We start from the raw sequence: 18961 nt of genomic DNA, 5'->3' as shown, positions 1-18961 counted from the left end.
CTTTACCAAAATCAACCTACACCTCAAATCAGTCAATAATTTTGACACTTGCCATAGGACTATGATTTTTGAATGATTTAAAAATGTAGTTGATTTATTTGATATTCATTAAATTCATTGTTTATGATTTGATTATATTGTGAACCTGAAAGGGGTAATACTTTACAAAATTCTTTCATTCTTCAATAAAGAAAGGAGAAAAAACATTTTCAAACAGGACAATCTCAAATGAAGAAGGTCCTTGAAGCAATTGTTTCTTATTCTACCTTTGTTGTAGAAAAAGAATGAACGAGGCCAGAATAATGAAGCACTTCACATTTTTGAAGGCAAGTGGTCCAAGAAGCCAGAAAGTCTGGAGAATTGAACTTGTGACACTCTCCTATGACATTATTAGTAGCTCATCAAGAAAGATTATCGTTTATCTCATACTGAGGGCGATAAGCATCACCATACATATTATTTTCCCCAACCATCAATTCATGTTCTCTAGAAGATTACATCATAGAACCATGAACAAGTCACTACCTGCACTCTGGTTATACCGTGATGCTGGCTCAAGTCTTGATACATCATTGCTACTTCTTCTATACTGATCATTTTCTTTGTCAAGATGATATCCATTATGTCCTTCAGAAGATTACTGGATTTGAATTTGAAGACTTATAGCAAAGAATAAGACATTGGAACATAATCTACCCTTATAGGCCTTTTATATAGGGTAACATTGGTTACAGGATTCCAAAAGTTAAAGATGACCAGTTTTACTGTCAACTAAACCGTTCCATAATTCGAAAAGAGTGGGATATATTGGAGCAGCAGAAGAGATAGTTGTCATAGCAGTCATTGCAAGAAAATGCACCAACAAAAATCTTATAGTTCATCCTGATGATGTTTATTTCTTCCAGTAAGGTTGTTACACTGGATGCTACCGATAACAAGGTCGAGTCCGTTAAATCTACTCATCAATTGCTCCAACTGATTATCATTCAGTTCTTGCTCATCTGTTTTCAAAAGTATGCCAAGACAGTAAAAGGTAACTTCTGCATCATTAATCCCAGAGAAAAGAGACAGGACATTGATACCACTGGGGAACTTGTCTCTAGCAGCTCCTCATGTATGGTTTTTAGGGAAACCTAGAAGCATTTCCACCTCATCAGGTTCAAGTGGAGTAACTTTATTCCTTCCAACCCATACCAGATTCCATTTTCAGCACTCATCAAGAACATACTTCTGGACACTCGAAGGTGGCTCATCGTCATAAGCTTCAAGAGCCTTACAGATCCTTTCTATCAATTTGGCACTTCCTGTACATGTTTGTAAACAGTTTAACTTTGTTCTTGGATCCCAGGAAGGCCATCATTTCTTTGTCAATGGAAAAATATCATGTATGGTGCATGGAGAAAGTAGAATAATAGGAAATCTGTTCTCAATTGGCAGATTATAAATATAGATCCTTTTTCGTACAACAGCACAAAAATACGTCGAATCTATAAATTATGGCTCTACATCGTATAAGTACCGTGACATTTCGGTCCAAACACCAACTGGAGCAAGTGACATGTTCTCATAGTAGAAATAAAGAGACCCAATAGCATCTTCTGGAAGTGTTCTTTGAGTTATCTAATCTGGTTCGGTAAGAATCCCAAAACCAATCATTGGATTTGAAAGATGAACATGATCATCTTCATTAAGAAGCTTCTTTTCAAGCTTCTTCTTTTTCTTCTTCCTTTTCCAAAAATCATAGCCAGAGTTTCGTCTTTGCTTGTAATTGGGGTCATTGCATAATTGCTTCCTATCTTCTACTGAAAGAAGTGCGTCAGCAACTTTATCCATTTGATCAGCACATATAAAATCTGTCAACTCTGCAATTGATGAATCAGGATCACATTTCTATGACTATTGAAGACTTAGCATTTGAGTATCCCATTTTTGTAAAGTATAACAATTTATTCTCCTCATCAGAATCAGAATTCAGGATTTCCTCGGTATCAGAAAGAACTATCAATATCTGTGAAATCATCCTGAAAGATCGCTTCATAATCAGATGAGTTGTTATCAGAATCAACATGTTGCATAGGTGTGAATTTTTCAAGAGCCTGTACCACTGTATATATAGTCTTGCTATTGCATCAGATTACTGTTCGCATAAATTAGTTTTTCTCCCACATAAAAGTATATTTCAGAGATGGCCTTCACTGAAAGATAATAAGCCACTGTGTCAGCCTGGAACGGATTACCAAGTTATTTTTACTGCTCTGTCTGACTAAATCCCTCCAGATACATAAAATGGTCACCTCATTCAGAATACACATATCTCAGACGTTTCTGTCATAATGATTGAGTACTTCTTAAGTTTGTGACAACATGAAGAGTTTTCCTCCAGTTACTTGACAATACTACTGTTTAGTGACACCAGAATGAGAGTATTCAAGATATACAAATTTGGGGCACGAATAAAGCTACAAGTACCTACAACAGTTCATTGTCAAAATTGGATCTCGTGGGGATCAAGACATTTCAGTCAAACAGACATTAAGAGTAAATCAAACATATCTAGAGGGACATATTGAGGGCCCATTTCAACCAGAAATAGAATATTGGGGCATTTTGAAGGCTCACAACAATATGAATATTTGGGCATTCTTGGAGGCTCATCTCAACAAGAAGTAATGTTGAGCACACTTTTAACATTTGTATCAGCAAATGTTGGGGCATTTTAAAGGTTCCTTCAGACAGATCCATGTGGGGCATTTTGAAGGCTCAGATTAACAAGAAAAAAATGTCGGGGCATTCTGAAAGCCCATTTCAATCAGAAATTGGAATAACATTTTGAATATTCATATCAGCAAATGTTGGGGCATGCTGAAGGCCCACATCATTATGTGTTAAAGATCATTGCTTTGAGAAAAAATTTCCAATGAGATAGAAAGGTATGAAGAATGAAAATGATAAAACAGTGACAGTCGAGTTGACTATATTGCTTCGTTCATCAGGCAGTTGCATTAGGGTCATGTTGTTGAACAAATATCTACTCAGCAAGTATGGTTTCAAATACCCAATCTTCTTAAATCATGTGTCACATGACAATGTGTTCTTTGATAAACTACATCATGATTGCATGAATAAAGATGATCCCCAGGTAAACTACTCGATCCAGGGTTCAGTTCCTCAAGATCTCAGCTTTGAATTTTGTATTATGTGTGTCGGTAATGATTGGAAATATTTCTTTGAGATTCCTGGCAGTTAGTTACAACCATACTGTTGGGATTATGAAGTTGTTTTTCACAATAGTTTTCGCTTAATCGATGACATTAGAAAGGGAGACTCGACTCACTTACATTACTGTTATTCCCGCTATTACTGGGGTTATCATTGCCAGCTAGACTGAACTGAGTTTTCATCTATTTTGGTTTTATCATGTGCGTTTCATCCCCAGCAGCAAGAAATCCACGAATATCTTTCTGTACATAGATCTTATAGCTGAAGTGTTTCTACTTTCTACAATGCTCATTACAGAAGAAAACGTGATCAGTATTACACTTACCCTTGCCTGAGACAGTATCGAGATCAATTAGTGTCTCCTATTCAATTCAACACCATCACATTTTGTGAATTTGACCAACTTTTTTGTCATACCAGTATTTCACCTGTATTCCCATTGAGTTTTGTTCTCAAGTGGTCTTGTGACATCATACAAAAACTTTGAACACCATGCAAAGAGCTTCATTGACCAGCAATTCGAGCAGAAGCCACAGGAGATGAAGAATGTATTGTCAAATGTTTTATGAACCAGTGATTATGATGTTGAACCAATGTTGTTATCATATGGTTTTCCTTTATTAATACAAGATGAAGTTTGTCTTCTTCAACCCCAAGATTAGAAGTGAGATATAATGAAGATTTCTTTCCATAGAAGGAAAGTTGAAATTTTAACAACAAGAAACTAGTGGAGCCAACTAAGGTTGAACGACAGATTGTTGTTAAGCATCTCAACATGATATGGTCCAAGTTGCATTGTTCGAGATTCAATTAGATGTGGAGACATGAAAGGAATTAGGATAAATCTTCCTTATGATCTGTTTCAAGAGTCAAATCAGAACAGACTCTACTCTCCTAATTAATCCCCGTTGAGTCAGACATATCTACATCTATACTCTTCAAAGATGATAGAGTCTCTTTTTAAAGATGATAGATTCTCTTTTCAAAGATGAAAGCTTTATGAGATTTATACACAAGTCCAGGCAAAGAAAGCCGGTGTTACCAAAGACAAAATGGGGCATCAAAGTCATAGTTCTGACTGCGGCAAGAGTTCCATAAATGAAACATTTCATCTGAGACTTTCATGAACCAAATAAGACGCAAAGATACAAGTTGATCAGATGATTCTGCAGTAATGCAAGCTTGATAGCATAAGTTGCTACACTGATATCCAGAGGTAACCCTGTCAATAAATGATGAAGTGAAGGAAGACCAAGTTCACCACTTTGAAGTCAAATGAAGATTGCATCAACATTCATGCATTCATAAGAATATCATTTACACAATAGACAATGCATTACATTAATACATCTGAGTGCATTCAAACATGAAGTTTTACAGATCTTCGGAAGAAGAAGAAGATTCATGGTAAAAAATACCTTACACAAAGAAGGTATTCAAAACCACAAATACAGGAATCATGCAAACATCTGAAGAAGAGATGGACGCAATCCACAAAAATGAGCATTATCTTGAGATTGGGGCATGTTACCCAATCAACATGTTATTTTGAAAAATAATGAAAACGATTTCCATAGTTTCTCATTCAATCTTTTCTAAAAATGAAATTGTTGAAAAGTAAGAAAACGATTTCCTTAGTTTTTTTACTTAGTAAACTATTTCCCACATCTGTAAGTCCTGCAGTGCATGATGTTTCCAAAAAGCCTTCGGTAGCTTTTTGATGTTGTTATTTTGAAAAATAATGAGAAAACGATTTCCATAGTTTCTCATTTTATCTTTTCTAAAATGAAATTGTTGAAAAGTAAGAAAACGATTTCCTTAGTTTTTTTACTTATTAAACTATTTCCTACATCTGTAAGTCCTACAGTGCATGATGTTTCCAAAAAGCCTTCGGGAGCTTTTTGATGTTTTCAAAGCCTTAGGGTCATCTGTAAGTCCTACAGTGCATGATGTTTCCAAAAAGCCTTCGGGAGCTTTTTGATGTTTTCAAGCCTTCGGGTCATCTGTAAGTCCTACAGTGCATGATGTTTCCAAAAAGCCTTCGGGAGCTTTTTGATGTTTTCAAAGCCTTAGGGTCATCTGTAAGTCCTGCAGTGCATGATGTTTCTAAAAAGCCTTCGGGAGCTTTTTGATGTTTTCAAAGCCTTAGGGTCATCTGTAAGTCCTACAGTGCATGATGTTTCCAAAAAGCCTTCGGGAGCTTTTTGATGTTTTCAAAGCCTTAGGCTGTAAGTCCTACAGTGCATGATGTTTCCAAAAAGCCTTCGGGAGCTTTTTGATGTTTTCAAAAACCTTCGGGTCATCTGTAAGCCCTTCAGTGCATGATGTTTTCAAACATTTTCATCCTACTCAATAGAGGCCAAATGAAAAAATTATTGTCTTTTTCGTCTTTACTCTATTCTTGTTTAATACAAGAATGAGCAAAGAGGGGCAGCTGTAGACATTAATTTTTTTTCATAATAATAATTATAATAATTATTAATATAATATATTATTATTATTATTTATTATTAAATATATATATATATATATTACAAATTACATCAAAGGCCCAATCTAGTACAGGCCCGATCAGCTAGCCCAATAGAACCCTAAACCCAGCTAGGGTTTCACACTTCTCAGCTCCAACCGCCGCTCCAAGAACTTCAATCGACGCTGCCGACACTTCCCAAGCTAGAATGCCAACGCCACTGCCGACGCTCCACCAGTGTCACGCCTCCGATGAAGACTCCAGAAGACTCAGAGCAGCCGCACACGTTGAAGTCTAGAGTGAGTCACCACTATAGTTTGGTGACTCACCGAACTTTGCCCTATTATCCGGTCCGAAGAAGACACTGTGGTGGCTATAAAAGCCACCACCGAACCTGCAAAGGAAAGCAGACACAGAGCAAGAACAACAAAAAATAACAGAAAAAAAACAGAGAACCACGAGAGCAACTAAGAGAACAGAAGCCAAACGACACACAACAAATAAACCCACAACAGCAAAGAAAGAAGAGAGAATGGAACTTACCACCGAGGAGCCTCTACGAGCCACCAGAAACCGAAACGTTTAAGAAAAAGATCCTAGATCTACAACGATTGGTAAGAGTTTAGGTTAAAAAAACTTTAGATTCGGGTATAGAAAAATAGATACTTCGATTTAAGGGGGGTCTTGTAATTTCCGTGGCCGGCGGTGGTGCTGGCACCGGAGCAAGGCGGCCGACCGATTTCCTTCATCGGAGAAGGTAGAGAGAATTTTTATCTCTCTTTTTAGAGAGAAAATGGAAAGAAGAAAATGAAAGGCTTAAAGCCATTCTCAGCCGATTAATGGGTATTTAAACCCCTCCCCGAACGACGTCGTTTTGGGGAGGGGGTATATCTGTAATTATCATCAAGGGTAAAACCCTTTCCGTGACCTTTCTATGTTTATATCTTTACACTTTGGTCACTAAAATCAATTATTGAGCCTTTCAATTCGGTATTTAAATTTTATTTTCTTTACATTTTAGTCCTTACCCGTAATTATACATATTTACGGTAAATACCTAATTAGTCCCTGGTAATTTTAATAAATTTTATTTTAATCTCGTATATATTATTAAGGCTAAATTACACTGTAGGCCTCTGGATTTTATGATATTTTGAAGTAGAGTACTAAGTTTAAATAATCTACATTTTAACACTATATTTTTAATTTATTTTATTTTAATCATTATGTATTTACAATATTATTACTTTTATTTTTCAATTATTGCTTTAATTATTATTTTATTATTATCTTAGTCATATAAATATATATAATAATATTTATTTATTTATTTTATTTGTTTTCTATGAAATAAAAATCCTATTTATGAACTAGATATGTTTAATTTTATTTTATTATTATGTTTTAGTTATTTATTTATTTTTAAATATTGAAGGAAATAACTGTCTTAAAACAACTAGAAGCCCTTTTCTAATATTTTTAAATAAATAAATATCTTACTATATTAAAATAATTTATTATTATTATTTTTTAATATCAAAAGAAAGAGCTGTCTTAAAGTACCTAGAAGCCCTTTTCTGATATTTCTAAATAAATAAATATGTTATTTAAATATATATATATATATATATATATATATATATATATATATATATTCTTTAAATTATAAATAACATGATTATTAAATTAAATATATCTTTGAATTTTTAATAATAGAGACAATTTATAATTAAAAAGTACTAATTTTGGGCGTTGTAGGGGTGCTAATCCTTCCCTAAACGTAACCGACCACGAATCCCTTTTTATTATTAAAAAGAACGAATTTTTGATTAAAACACAGATCAGTTTATCTTTTAATCGATGTTTTCTTAAAAACTCTTTTAAAGGATGATTTTTAAGTATTCGACCTACCTGACCCAAAAGACCGATGGCGGCTACCAAATTATTTTAAAAATCATTTATTTACATCACTTTTCCCGCCTAGTAAAAAATTCGTGCCCGGACGAAAACCGGTTACGACAGTTGTTCTTCAACATAAGCTTCGTTGGGTGTAGCGGCTCACACTATTCAACACAAGAAATCTGAGAAATAGTGTCTAGCGGCGCTCAAGCCAGCACTAAAATGTTTGGGTTTCCATCCCCGATGGATTCAGCGGTCTTGGTCATTGGAAGCTTGACTGGTTCACCCCTCAGAAGGGTTTACAACAAGGAATGGAACTTTTGGGGAAACAAACCTGGTGTTTATTGGCAAACAAGGAATGTCTTCAGCGACATTCAAACAAATGATGGTTGTTATCATGGTCATTCCAACAGAATTCTGTCCCAACATCAGGAATCACATCTGTCACAGTTTTTTGATCGATACACTGCAAGCTGGAATCAAGAAGCTGCCCCGACTCTCTTTGGGTGAACGAACTCCAACAGGGTTTTCTGATTTTCAGACAATAGGATCAGATTGTTTGGAAATTCGACTTTCATGGCTATTAAGAAAGCATTCCAAGTACTTTTGGATATCGGGCAACCATACAATTTCATGGAAAACCATTTGACCCTTTCGAATGTTTTCTTCCTGCTTGCAGACATACAAATGGCTAAGTGGAAAACAGTTATACGTCAAACATCGCGTACCAGTTTGGAACTAAAGCCTATCACGGACGATATATCATTATTGTCAACAAACCAAATAATCGATAGTGAAGAACAAGAGGTGTTTCCTGAAGAACAGGACAATGATTTGAGAGTTGAGAGTGGCCACCGGAGGAAGGAGGATAACTAGTAAGAAGATGACAGACATTAATGATTTGAGAGTTAAAACCCTAGTAATTGGACGTGGAGGATTTTTGGCAATAATTTTGACAGATTACTTCACACCTTTCTTATGGAATGTTAAAGATATTCTAGAAGCCAGGTGTTTGTTTGTTATGACACGTGATAGATCAAGTGATTGTCTATGTGGTTATGCTGTTGCAACAGGTGGATGAGCAACAGTTGATCTACCATCTTAATCATCATAAATAGCCTACTCTTTGTATGATGTATCATGCTTCTTTAATCAATAAGAGATGTATTTTTCAATAATTCTACCATGGTGCAACCTGCAACAATCTTAGAAGTTGCCAGTGATGAGCAGATCAATGATTCCAGTTCGCTCGCCTTTGCCAATAAGAGGATTAATGTATGCTTAACAAACTCGAATTATCTCTTGTGAAAAATAGTAGGTAATACTCACGATTCGAGGTCTTGGTCTTGAATCTTATCTTGATGAATCCATGCCCATTCCAGCCCAATTAGCAGTCAACAATGCTGAAGAGAAGATTGCTAATCTAGCCTACTTATGCCTCATCAAACAGGATAGTTCCTTGGCCTCATGGTTTCTCTCAACTGTTAGTCCTAACATCTTGCCTCAATTAGGTGGTGTTGATTCCACAACAGCAATCTGGAGTGCTGTTACCAAGATATTCTAAGCTTTTCACAACAAAGATCATGGCTCTACACTGTCACCTTAGGTCAATGAAAAAAGGCAATCAGTCCATGAGGAATTACACGATGGATGTTAAAGAGATTTTTCATCTTCTAGCCACTTGTGGCAGTCCCATTTCAGATATAGATCATATGGTTACCATTCTCAACGATCTTTCTGTATCATGGCTCTACACTGTCACCTTAGGTCAATGAAAAAAGGCAATTAGTCCATGAGGAATTACACGATGGATATTAAAGAGATTTGTGATCTTCTAGCCACGTGTGGCAGTCCCATTTCAGATATAGATCATATAGTCACCATTCTCAACGATTTTCCTGTGGAATATGAACCTACTGTAGCAGCAATTACAGCGAGTAAGAAACCATTTGCATTGAAAAATGTAGTGTCCGTTCTCACTGATGATGAGTCTCACCTTGAAGATTCTTCTCGTTTTCCAGTTGGTGTGAACTTCACTCGATATAATACCAATCAGGCTTCTGATGGTCAACAAGTCAACCAGCATCACAAACAAAGGAAGGCCGAGGCAACAACGTCAACTCTGTGGAAAGCTAGGTCATCTTGTGGACAGATGTTGGCACAGATTTCATCAAAAATTTTAAGGGTGTTTCTGCTCAATAGAATCAATCAGAAAGTGAAGCACAGGAAAATATTTGTTCATGTTTGTCTCATGCCTCTGATTGCACCTATACTCCTTTTGTGGGTACAAATGCTGGCGATGAAGAACCCTCTAACATGGAACCCACTGACAATGTTCAAGTAAATGCGTTGATGGTTGAGGGGAAATTGAGCTACTCCAAATGATTTCTTGACTCAGGTGCCACGCACCATGTGACCAGCTCGTCTTCTCTTACAAACAAGCAAGCATATACAGGAAGTGATAAGGTTCATCTAGGGGATGGTTCAACTATTTCTATTAGTCGTATTGGTCGAAGTTCATTTGCAACTCCCACTAGAAATCTTTTACTAGATCAAATGATTTATGTTCCACAAATAAAGAAAAATCTTTTATCAGTCTCAAAATTTACTAAAGATAATGTAGTTGAGTTTCATGCCAATGTTTGTTATGTTAAGGATGAAACTGAAGTGGTGAAAGCAGTCCTTAATAAACCAATGCAAGTTGATAGAACAAGCATATGTGCAGCCTGCAAGATGGGAAAAAGTCATGTTTTACCATTTTCTTCATCTCAAACTGTGTATAGTCGACCTTTTGAGCTTGTTGAAATTGATGTATGGGGTCCTACTCCAATTGCTTATAGTGGTTTTCGCTTTTTTGTGAATATTATGGATTTGTACTCCAAGAATAGCTGGAAGAATTACTGAAAAATACATCTCTTATTGATTCAAGAAGAATGATACATGAATAAGCTGTTTATGATGATTAAGATGGTAGCTCAATTGTTGCTCATCCACTTGTTGCAATAACATAACCACATGGATAACCACTTGATCTACCACGTGTCATAACAAACAAACACCTGGCTTCTAGAATACTACCAGCTTCTAGAATATCTTTAACATTCACCCTACTATTTTACATGACTTATTTTAACTCATACACACATAATTGGTTTCTCAACGTTTCAAACTTAATAAGAGCAAAAGGTTTTTTCAACATATTTGCAACCTGACTATTGGTAGGGACGTAATTGACTTGAACTTCTCGTACTGCAACTTTTTCTCACACGAAGTGTAGGTCTAGCTCAATGTGTTTACTCTTAGCATGCAGAATAGGATTTGCATCCATAGCAATTGCACTGGTGCTATCACACCGCACCTTTGGTGCTTCTAGCAAAGGAACTGCCATCTCATGTAGAACCACCTTCACCCACAAAAATCTAGTTTATGCTTATTAAATGGTCTGATAAGAGGAAAACATTGACAGCCAAAAACTTTTAAAATAATCATAGTCAGGAAATCCCTAGTGATATACATGTTGCCCTTAAAGATGCAGACTGGTAGGAAGTTGTTATGGTTGAATATAATGCACTGTTGAGCAACAACACATGGGATATTGTTGAGTTGTCAGCTGGAAGGAAAGCTATTGGTTGCAAGTGGCTTTTCAAGGTTAAGAAAAACGCTGATGGATTCGTTAAAAGACTGAAAGCCGAATACAAAAGTTTGACGGATGTAACTTCTGAAGTGATGTGGGTGAAGGCGGTTCTACATGAGATAGCAGTTCCTTTGCTAGAAGCACCAAAGGTATAGTGTGACAGCACCAGTGCAGTTGCTATGGCTGCAAATCCTATTTTGCATGCTAAGAGTGAACACAATGAACTAGACCTACACTTCGTGCGAGAAAAAGTCGCAACACGAGAAGTTCAAGTCAATTACGTACCTAGCAATAGTCAGGTTGTAGATGTGTTGACAAAACTTTTGCTCTTAATAGGTTTGAAACATTGAGAAACCAGTTGTGTGTATGAGTTAAAAGAAGTCATGTAAAGTAGTTGGGTGAATGTTAAAGATATTCTAGAAGCTGCTAGTATTCTAGAAGCCAAATGTTTGTTTGTTATGACACGTGGTAGATCAAGTGGTTATTCATGCGGTTATGTTGTTGCAACAAGTGGATGAGCAACATTTGAGCTATCATCTTAATCATCATAAATATCATATTCGTTGTATGATGTATCATGCTTCTTGAATAAATAAGAGATGTATTTTTCAGTAATTCTTTTTCATGTTTAACATGGAAGAGATGAAGTGTTTTCACAGTTTAATGTTAGATGGAAGGTCTTTTCATAAACCAACAATGTTGCTACATCTTCAACTTCTATTGATTCTATTAATTTTTAATTTAAAAGATATTTTGGAATAAGTTGCAATATTAATTTAATTTAACTTTTATACTTTAAATAAATATTAATTTAATTCTTAAACTTAGTCAAAGTCAATAATCGCTTGTCCATAAAAAGACTTTATTTTAATTACTGCATTAGTGCATTATGTATGACCATATTACGGATACTGCACGGAAAATGATTCTAATATATATAGAACATAAAATGAATTTTATTTTTTGCTTCTGATACTGTAGGCTATTGCAAGCTTGATGGTGGAACCGACCACAATGCTGCTCAACAAATGGGCAACCCTAATAAATTCTGGTCAATCCGAAATAGATGTCGAAAGACAAATTACAACAGCGGCGAGGGGGATTATAGCGAGGTAGAGCTTCGATTTGAGCACCTAAAAGAGAAATGAAGTGTATGAGAAATTGCAAAATTTATTTTTTTTAAAATTTAATGAGTAAAAGTAAACAAATATGAAATGAAAGTAATCATTTTGATAATTCATCCTATATATATTTTTAAAGCGGTTTGGTGTGCTCATTCTCAAAAGTATGGTGTTGGTGAGCTAAACAATACATGTATTTACATGCAAAAAAACTTTCTTTTATGCATGATAAGAGATCAATACCCCATGCTTATTTTTTTTTTTAAAACGTTTTAACGTGAAGTCATTTCGAAAAAGAGATTGTATATGAAAACAATACACCTTTATAACTCACTGTACCAATGATCAATTGTCGAGGTATTTCGAATTAGAGATTTGAGCAAGAAGGGTGAGTTTTCAGATACGTTTTAGGTGTTAGGGAACCATCTTCAGTCTTCACCAACCCCACTGTTCCCAGCAACTCATGCTACAAATTCATGGATTCTGCAAAAGATATGGTAGTTCTATTGCAGCATAATGGTTTAAAGTTTAAACACCAACTTAAACTCATTTGCAGATACAATTCAATTTAAAAGCAATATATGTGACTTACGAAAACTTGGAACGTCAATTATTATAACTAGAAATCTAAAAGTACAAAATAATATTTTTCAGCAGTAATATCACAATAAAGCACAACATGTAGCCAAGAACATACAACTTCCTGATCCCACATCAGGAAGAAGAAAACAAAAATTTACCGGCAGAAACGGTCCTATAGTGAACGACAAACCATTATAAATTTCATTCTGCAGCTGCTGCATTCTCACTGTTATTTTCCCCAGTCGTGGTATCTGGCAGAGTTCCCAAACCTGCTTGAGTCGTCGAAGCATCGGATGAAACATTGGGATTATTCTGGCTTGCATCTGTGTTTCCATCTGTATTAGATGATGCATCCGATGAATTTGAAGAATCGACTGATTTGCTTTGCTCTGAATTTGCATCGTAATTAGCATTTCCATTGCTGTCGTTGAAGCTCTGAACGGCATTGTTGTTCTCATTCTGGTTTGAGTTTTCATTACTGTTGGTATTGCTCTGAACGGCATCGTTATTCTCATTCTGACTTGAGTTTTCGTTGTTGTTGGTATTGCTCTGAACAGCATCGTTATTCTCATTCTGACTTGAGTTTTCATTGTTGTTGGTATTGCTCTGAACGACATCATTGTTCTCATTTTGACTTGCATTTTCGTTGTTGTTGTTGTCGTTGTAGCTCTGAGAAGCATTATTCTCATTCTGACTTGCATTTTCATTGGTGTTGGTATTGCTCTGAACAGCATGATTGTCCTCATTTTGGCTTGCCTTTTCACTGTTGTTGCTGTCGTTGTAGCTCTGAGAAGCATTATTCTCGTTCTGACTTGCATTTTCATTGTTGTTGCTGTCGTTGTAGCTCTGAGAAGAATTATTCTCATTCTGACTTGCATTTTCATTGTTGGCACCGCTCTGAGCAGCATTGTTCTCGTTCTGACCTGCATTTTCATTGTTGTTGGTGTTACTCTGAGTGACCTTGTTCTCGTTCTGACCTGCATTGTCATTGTTGTCGGTGTTGCTCTGAGTGACTTTGTTCTCGTTCTGACCTGCATTTTCATTGTTTTCGGTGTAGCTCTGAGCAGCATTTTCATTTACATTCGAATTCTGGTCCTTTTGAGTAACCTCTGAAGTTGCATTTTCATTGTTGTCAGTGTTGCCCTGAGTAGCATTGTTCTCGTTCTGACTTGCACTTTCATTGTTTTCGGTGTTGCTCTGAGCAACATTGTTCTCATTGTTTTCGGTGTTGCTCTGAGCAACATTGTTCCCATTCTGACCTACAGTTTCATTGTTTTTGGTGTTGCTCTGAGCAGCATTTACATTTTCATTCGAATTGTTGTCCTTTTGAGTAACATCTGCAGTTGCATTGTCCGTGGCGCTGCTCAGATTGTCGATGCTGCTTCTGTTCCCATTTGCATTCCCATCATTGTTGGTACTGCCACTATCGTTCCCATTCTGACCTGCAAGAGCATTATCATTAGTGTTCGAGGACGTTTCACCGTCTTCGGCAATTGAAGAATCAGAAGAAACTTCTTTGTTCTCGTTATCATTTGAATTCTCATTCCCGTTTAGCGACAGAACACTTTCTTGCGTCCCCTCTCCAGAATTATTGTTTGATTCTTCAGTCTGAACATTTGAATTGCTGTCTGAACCGGTCCATACATTGGAGTTTTCAGTCTGTCCATTTGATTCAACAGATTCAGAGTTACTTGTAGAGCTTGTAGAACCTCCATTAGTCCCATCCCCATTCTCAGTTGAAGTTGGAGTTGCATTTGAGTTCGGTTGCTCACCATCGCCGCTTGAATCCGATTTCTCAGATTGTAGAACTATATCATTTTCACTCTCAGTTGTACCGTGTGTTGTATCTGTCAGATTCTCATTTGATTCCTTAGCTGTATCAGGTTGCGGATCTTCTTTTGACTCAGCCTCATTACTCCCATCACTGCTTTCTTGATTGTTCTCAGTTGTTTCATTTTCTTGCACATTTGACTCGTCATGATGGACATTAGTTACTTCACTGCCATTTGTTTTGTCCTCCTGATCTTTATCTTTGTTTTCCAACTGCTCCAACACATTGGAATTTTCCAAACCATTTGTCTCATTCTCAACGGCTATATTTTGGGCATCATGGACTACTTCGCTGGAAGCATCGTCTGCCTTGTAATGTTCTTCTCTCGCTTCTTCATTGTTCTGGTCAACTCCATCTTGAACCCGGTTGTCCAAGGCACCTGAATTCTCTATCCCACCTTCACTCTTCTCCGTCTCTTTCTCTTCATGTGTCTCCTCGTTCCCTTTGTTCTCAGTGTCCTCCTGGCTCCCATCATTTCCATTTTCTTTGCTCTCTTCACTCTCTTCCTTTCCTCCATCTAATGAATCTTCTCTGCGCTCGGTTTCCTCTTCGGGTTTCTCATTATCATGCTCATTCATTGCGTCAACATCCCCATTCCCATTCCCTTTCGCTTCATCTTCAATTACCTCAGGCTTGTTATCTTCTCCTCCATTCTTGCTTTCTTCTTCTTCTTCCTCCTTGTCCCAAGCGTCCTTAACCGTTATTCCTTCCGATCGAGGAAAGTCCTTTCTCCCCAACTTAACGAATTCATTCCCCGATGCATACGCTATTTTCTTCTCACCAGAGTGCTTAACTTGGTAAAGCAACCAGATGCAGATACCGACAAGAACACATATTTGAAGAGCATGCTTTACCTTCAATCCCTTCGATCTTTGATTCCTACTAGGCGAAACACGGAACATGATGAACTTCCTTTCCTATTAACCTGTCGGAGAAACACCAGGAAACATTGGAGTTCTTCAACAGATGTAAAATTCAACTTAGTAATACCACAATATTCGTATAATAGCAAATACATTACACTAATCCAATCCAAAGAGAAAATTAAAAGAAAAGAAACTCAAAACAAGCAGAGATCAGACCTTAGAACTAACAAAAAGCAGAGATCACTGTCTTAACGACACTGTAATCAAGTGCTTATTTAAAAGCTTCAATAAAAACGAGAAATTCAACTCTTTTCTATTTATCAAGGTAAAAAAAAATACCCAAAACAAGTTCAAAATACTTGCTATAAAGTGATAACGATAAAGAAATTGCAACTCGAAAATTCCATCACCAAAGGAAAAAGCAAAAAAGAAACTTTGTTCAAGTAATAGTAGCGGAAAAGAAATATAAAGCAGGATCAAAAGTGCAAGTATAATCTGGAACGACAATAACTTGCATTTGAAAGCAAACCCATTTTTAACACTTGAAAATTAAATGGGGAAAGCGTTGATGGGGACTTACCCAGAATCGGAATGATCCCAAACTAACAAGCGGAGAGCACTTTATTCTCTCTAAGTGAATTCCGAGAACGGTTGAGTTTCCGGGAAATTTCACAAAAGAAAAAGGAAATGAAAAAAGCTTTGACTTGAAGGAGTAGAAACTCTGCGTGTCGATGTGAAGATGAGATCGGATCTGGGAAACGAGAAACAGAGTGCTTCTTAAAAAGATTGTTTTCGAGACGTCAAAGCTAAAAAGACCCTCCTTTTTAACTTGAATCTTGTGAACTGTCTGCAAATTCCACTCTTTCTATTTGTAATACAGCCTCTTAAAAGCGTGTGAAATGGCATATTTTTTTAAAAATATATATATGTGTGTGGTTTTTTGTGCATCGGTTGCTGTCAATTTGCAGCAGAACTCAATATCGAGAGATGGCAAGTTTTATTGGGACAATCAAAGTGAATAAGTTGTGGATAGATTACATCACAAATCTCTGTATTGTGAGTAAATTTATAGTTAGGTTATCATATTTCAAAAAGTTCTACTATATGTGTTACTGTACAAAGAAAAGAAAAATCTGCTACAATAGTACAAAAACCTCCTTAATTAATACTCCAGAGAATGTACTAAATTGTACAAAATTGAAGATTTACAAAATCAAACTTATCTATATATTTGTTATGAAATTTAATTCTAACGATCTCTATAATATTCTTTATTCTTTGAATGACCCTAATCGATTTCATATTTCTCTCCTTCCAAATAAAGTAAATGAAATCACTGTATGTTAGTTCAATGATGAAAGTGATTAATGATACAAACTTTATTCCAACAATAAATGACTTTAAGATCAAGATCTCCTTTTGGTTTTAAAGAACAAATATGTTTCTAACATAATTTACCTATAGTACAATGACCTTTGATGTAATTTACTTACAAATAATTGACATATTTCTTAAGGTCGGTGGAAGGTAACTTTATGGTTCATTTATGGTTACTTGCGTTCCACCAAAATAAGTAAAAGCTTTAGAATTAATTTGTATATGAAGGCATCTTTTTTTACTTTTTCTTTTATTAATTCCCAATCTGTGGAACACTTCCATTAAAGAAAAGACCGCAAGAGGCTCAAATGGCCCACATGCGACGAAAAGAAACTGTGGAAAAGACCAATAAAACCCAAGTCCAACTTTAAACGATATTTTATACCTACAAACTACCTGTCAAATGGGCAGCTTAAATTCATTTGGGTTGAATTCAAGTCATTTTTAAATTGTATTGTTTTTTTTAAGTATAAATTACCTTTGGGTTTAAGTTATTATGATTTAAGGGTTGAGATTTTCATATTCCATTCATTTTAGATTATGGTCATTTCATGTTTCGTGATTTGAGTTTAATTTAACACATGAATTATTTTTAATTAATAAATATTACATTTAAAATTATTTGTAATTTTTATGATTATATCTGGTTTGATTTTTAAAGTTATTTAAATCCAATCATATTTTTACATGTGTTATTATGATTTAACATGTAATTAATTATTTTACACGAAATCATTGATCTTATTACAATATAATAGTGAAAAATAAATATTATATAGTATACATGATTATATTATAGGTACATAAATTTTATAAATATCAAATTATTATATATTATATATAAAAGTGTAAATTAATATGTGATATATAATTTTTTTGTGCTTATATGTTACATGTATTTATTATGTATAACATATATTTTAATAATTAATAATTTATTGTTTTATAATTTGTGACATATTTTTAATTTTTAATTTTTTATTAACGATTTTAATATCTTTTAGTAATTTATTTTTTAGTTAAATATTTAAAATAATTTATTTTTTCTAAAAAAATAAATGAGTTCTCAAACTTTCTAAAAAATCAATTTAACTCTCAAATTTGATCAAAAATTAATTTAACCCCTCTACCATATCATTTACCGTGTACCATTATGTCGGCACCATGAGTAATCACGTTAATATTTTGTTCGTAATGATCAACATTCGACTTCACTGGTCAAATTGATTTTCTCTCTCTTTAATTTAAGGCCATATTTACTAAAAAAATCAAAGATTACATTAATTATTTAAAAAAAAATGAAAATCTCATATATCATTAAACCTTGATATTTTGACGCTGTGTTTTAGAGATGCTAGTACGCAGAAATACCATTTGCAGTACCATTTTCTTCTTATATCATATAAAAAATATCCAATATATATTTTATAATTAACTGATAATATAACAAAAAACTAACACAACTTCATATTAATCTAATAATGTCTAAAAATAATATATTTAAATTACTAACTAGGGAACAAATTTGTTTTCTTGTGTGGACCACAATCATCATTTTTGTAAATTCGTAAAAAATGTATGTGTTTTTTTATCATCCAACTAGAAAATAAAAGTGAAATTGGACATACCCTACTCAAAGATTATTTTGTGTTGAGGGAAAAAGCCTTTGTTTTGTCATGTCTACGTGAAAGACCTCTGCATGCATTTTGTAGTATAGCAAAACGAACTTGGAAACAATGATTTATGTGCCAATGAAATATCCCATCAACTTTCATCTTTTCGTTTCCCATCATTCATCCATTCACTTTTTTCCCCTATCTTCTATCTTTCATTTCCTCTTACATCAAAACAGTTATTTATTATTTCCCAGTACATTACTTGTGCGTTTTACTTCTTTAAATGGATCAAGCATCTTTTGCCTGCTTCTCAAACCACTCCTCCTTTTACTTGATTTGTGCTCAT

At 35.1% G+C, this 18961-nt stretch overlaps 2 protein-coding genes across 4 annotated transcripts; one reads left to right on the top strand and one right to left on the bottom strand.

Moving 5' to 3' along the window:
* Window positions 1-11140: 11140 nt before the first annotated feature.
* LOC120141816 lies at window positions 11141-12338 on the top strand. The gene is made up of 2 exons (XM_039156597.1): window positions 11141-11371; window positions 12204-12338. Exons 1-2 carry the CDS (start codon window positions 11141-11143, stop codon window positions 12336-12338), a joined length of 366 nt encoding a protein of 121 aa, XP_039012528.1.
* Window positions 12339-12934: 596 nt separating this feature from the next.
* LOC120141748 (uncharacterized protein DDB_G0290685-like) lies at window positions 12935-16399 on the bottom strand. 3 transcript variants are annotated; one of them, XM_039156546.1, is made up of 6 exons: window positions 16203-16399; window positions 14806-15681; window positions 14228-14772; window positions 13957-14131; window positions 13742-13848; window positions 12935-13681 (listed from the first exon to the last, which is right to left on the bottom strand). In XM_039156546.1, the coding sequence occupies exons 2-6, from the start codon at window positions 15656-15658 to the stop codon at window positions 13127-13129; spliced, it is 2235 nt and encodes a 744-aa protein (XP_039012477.1). In that variant the 5' UTR covers window positions 15659-15681; window positions 16203-16399; the 3' UTR covers window positions 12935-13126. The 3 variants fall into 3 exon arrangements, with proteins under 3 accessions (XP_039012477.1, XP_039012476.1, XP_039012475.1); XM_039156545.1 differs by having other exon boundaries at window positions 13903-14131; window positions 16203-16397; XM_039156544.1 differs by having other exon boundaries at window positions 13742-14131; window positions 16203-16396.
* Between the last annotated feature and the right edge of the window lie 2562 nt (window positions 16400-18961).

This window comes from Hibiscus syriacus, unplaced genomic scaffold (genome assembly GCF_006381635.1).
Source record: "Hibiscus syriacus cultivar Baekdansim isolate YM2019G1 unplaced genomic scaffold, ASM638163v2 tig00110813_pilon, whole genome shotgun sequence".
Lineage (NCBI taxonomy): Eukaryota > Viridiplantae > Streptophyta > Magnoliopsida > Malvales > Malvaceae > Hibiscus > Hibiscus syriacus.
Note: the sequence above shows the minus strand (reverse complement) of the source record. Positions and strands in the feature narration are given on the sequence as shown.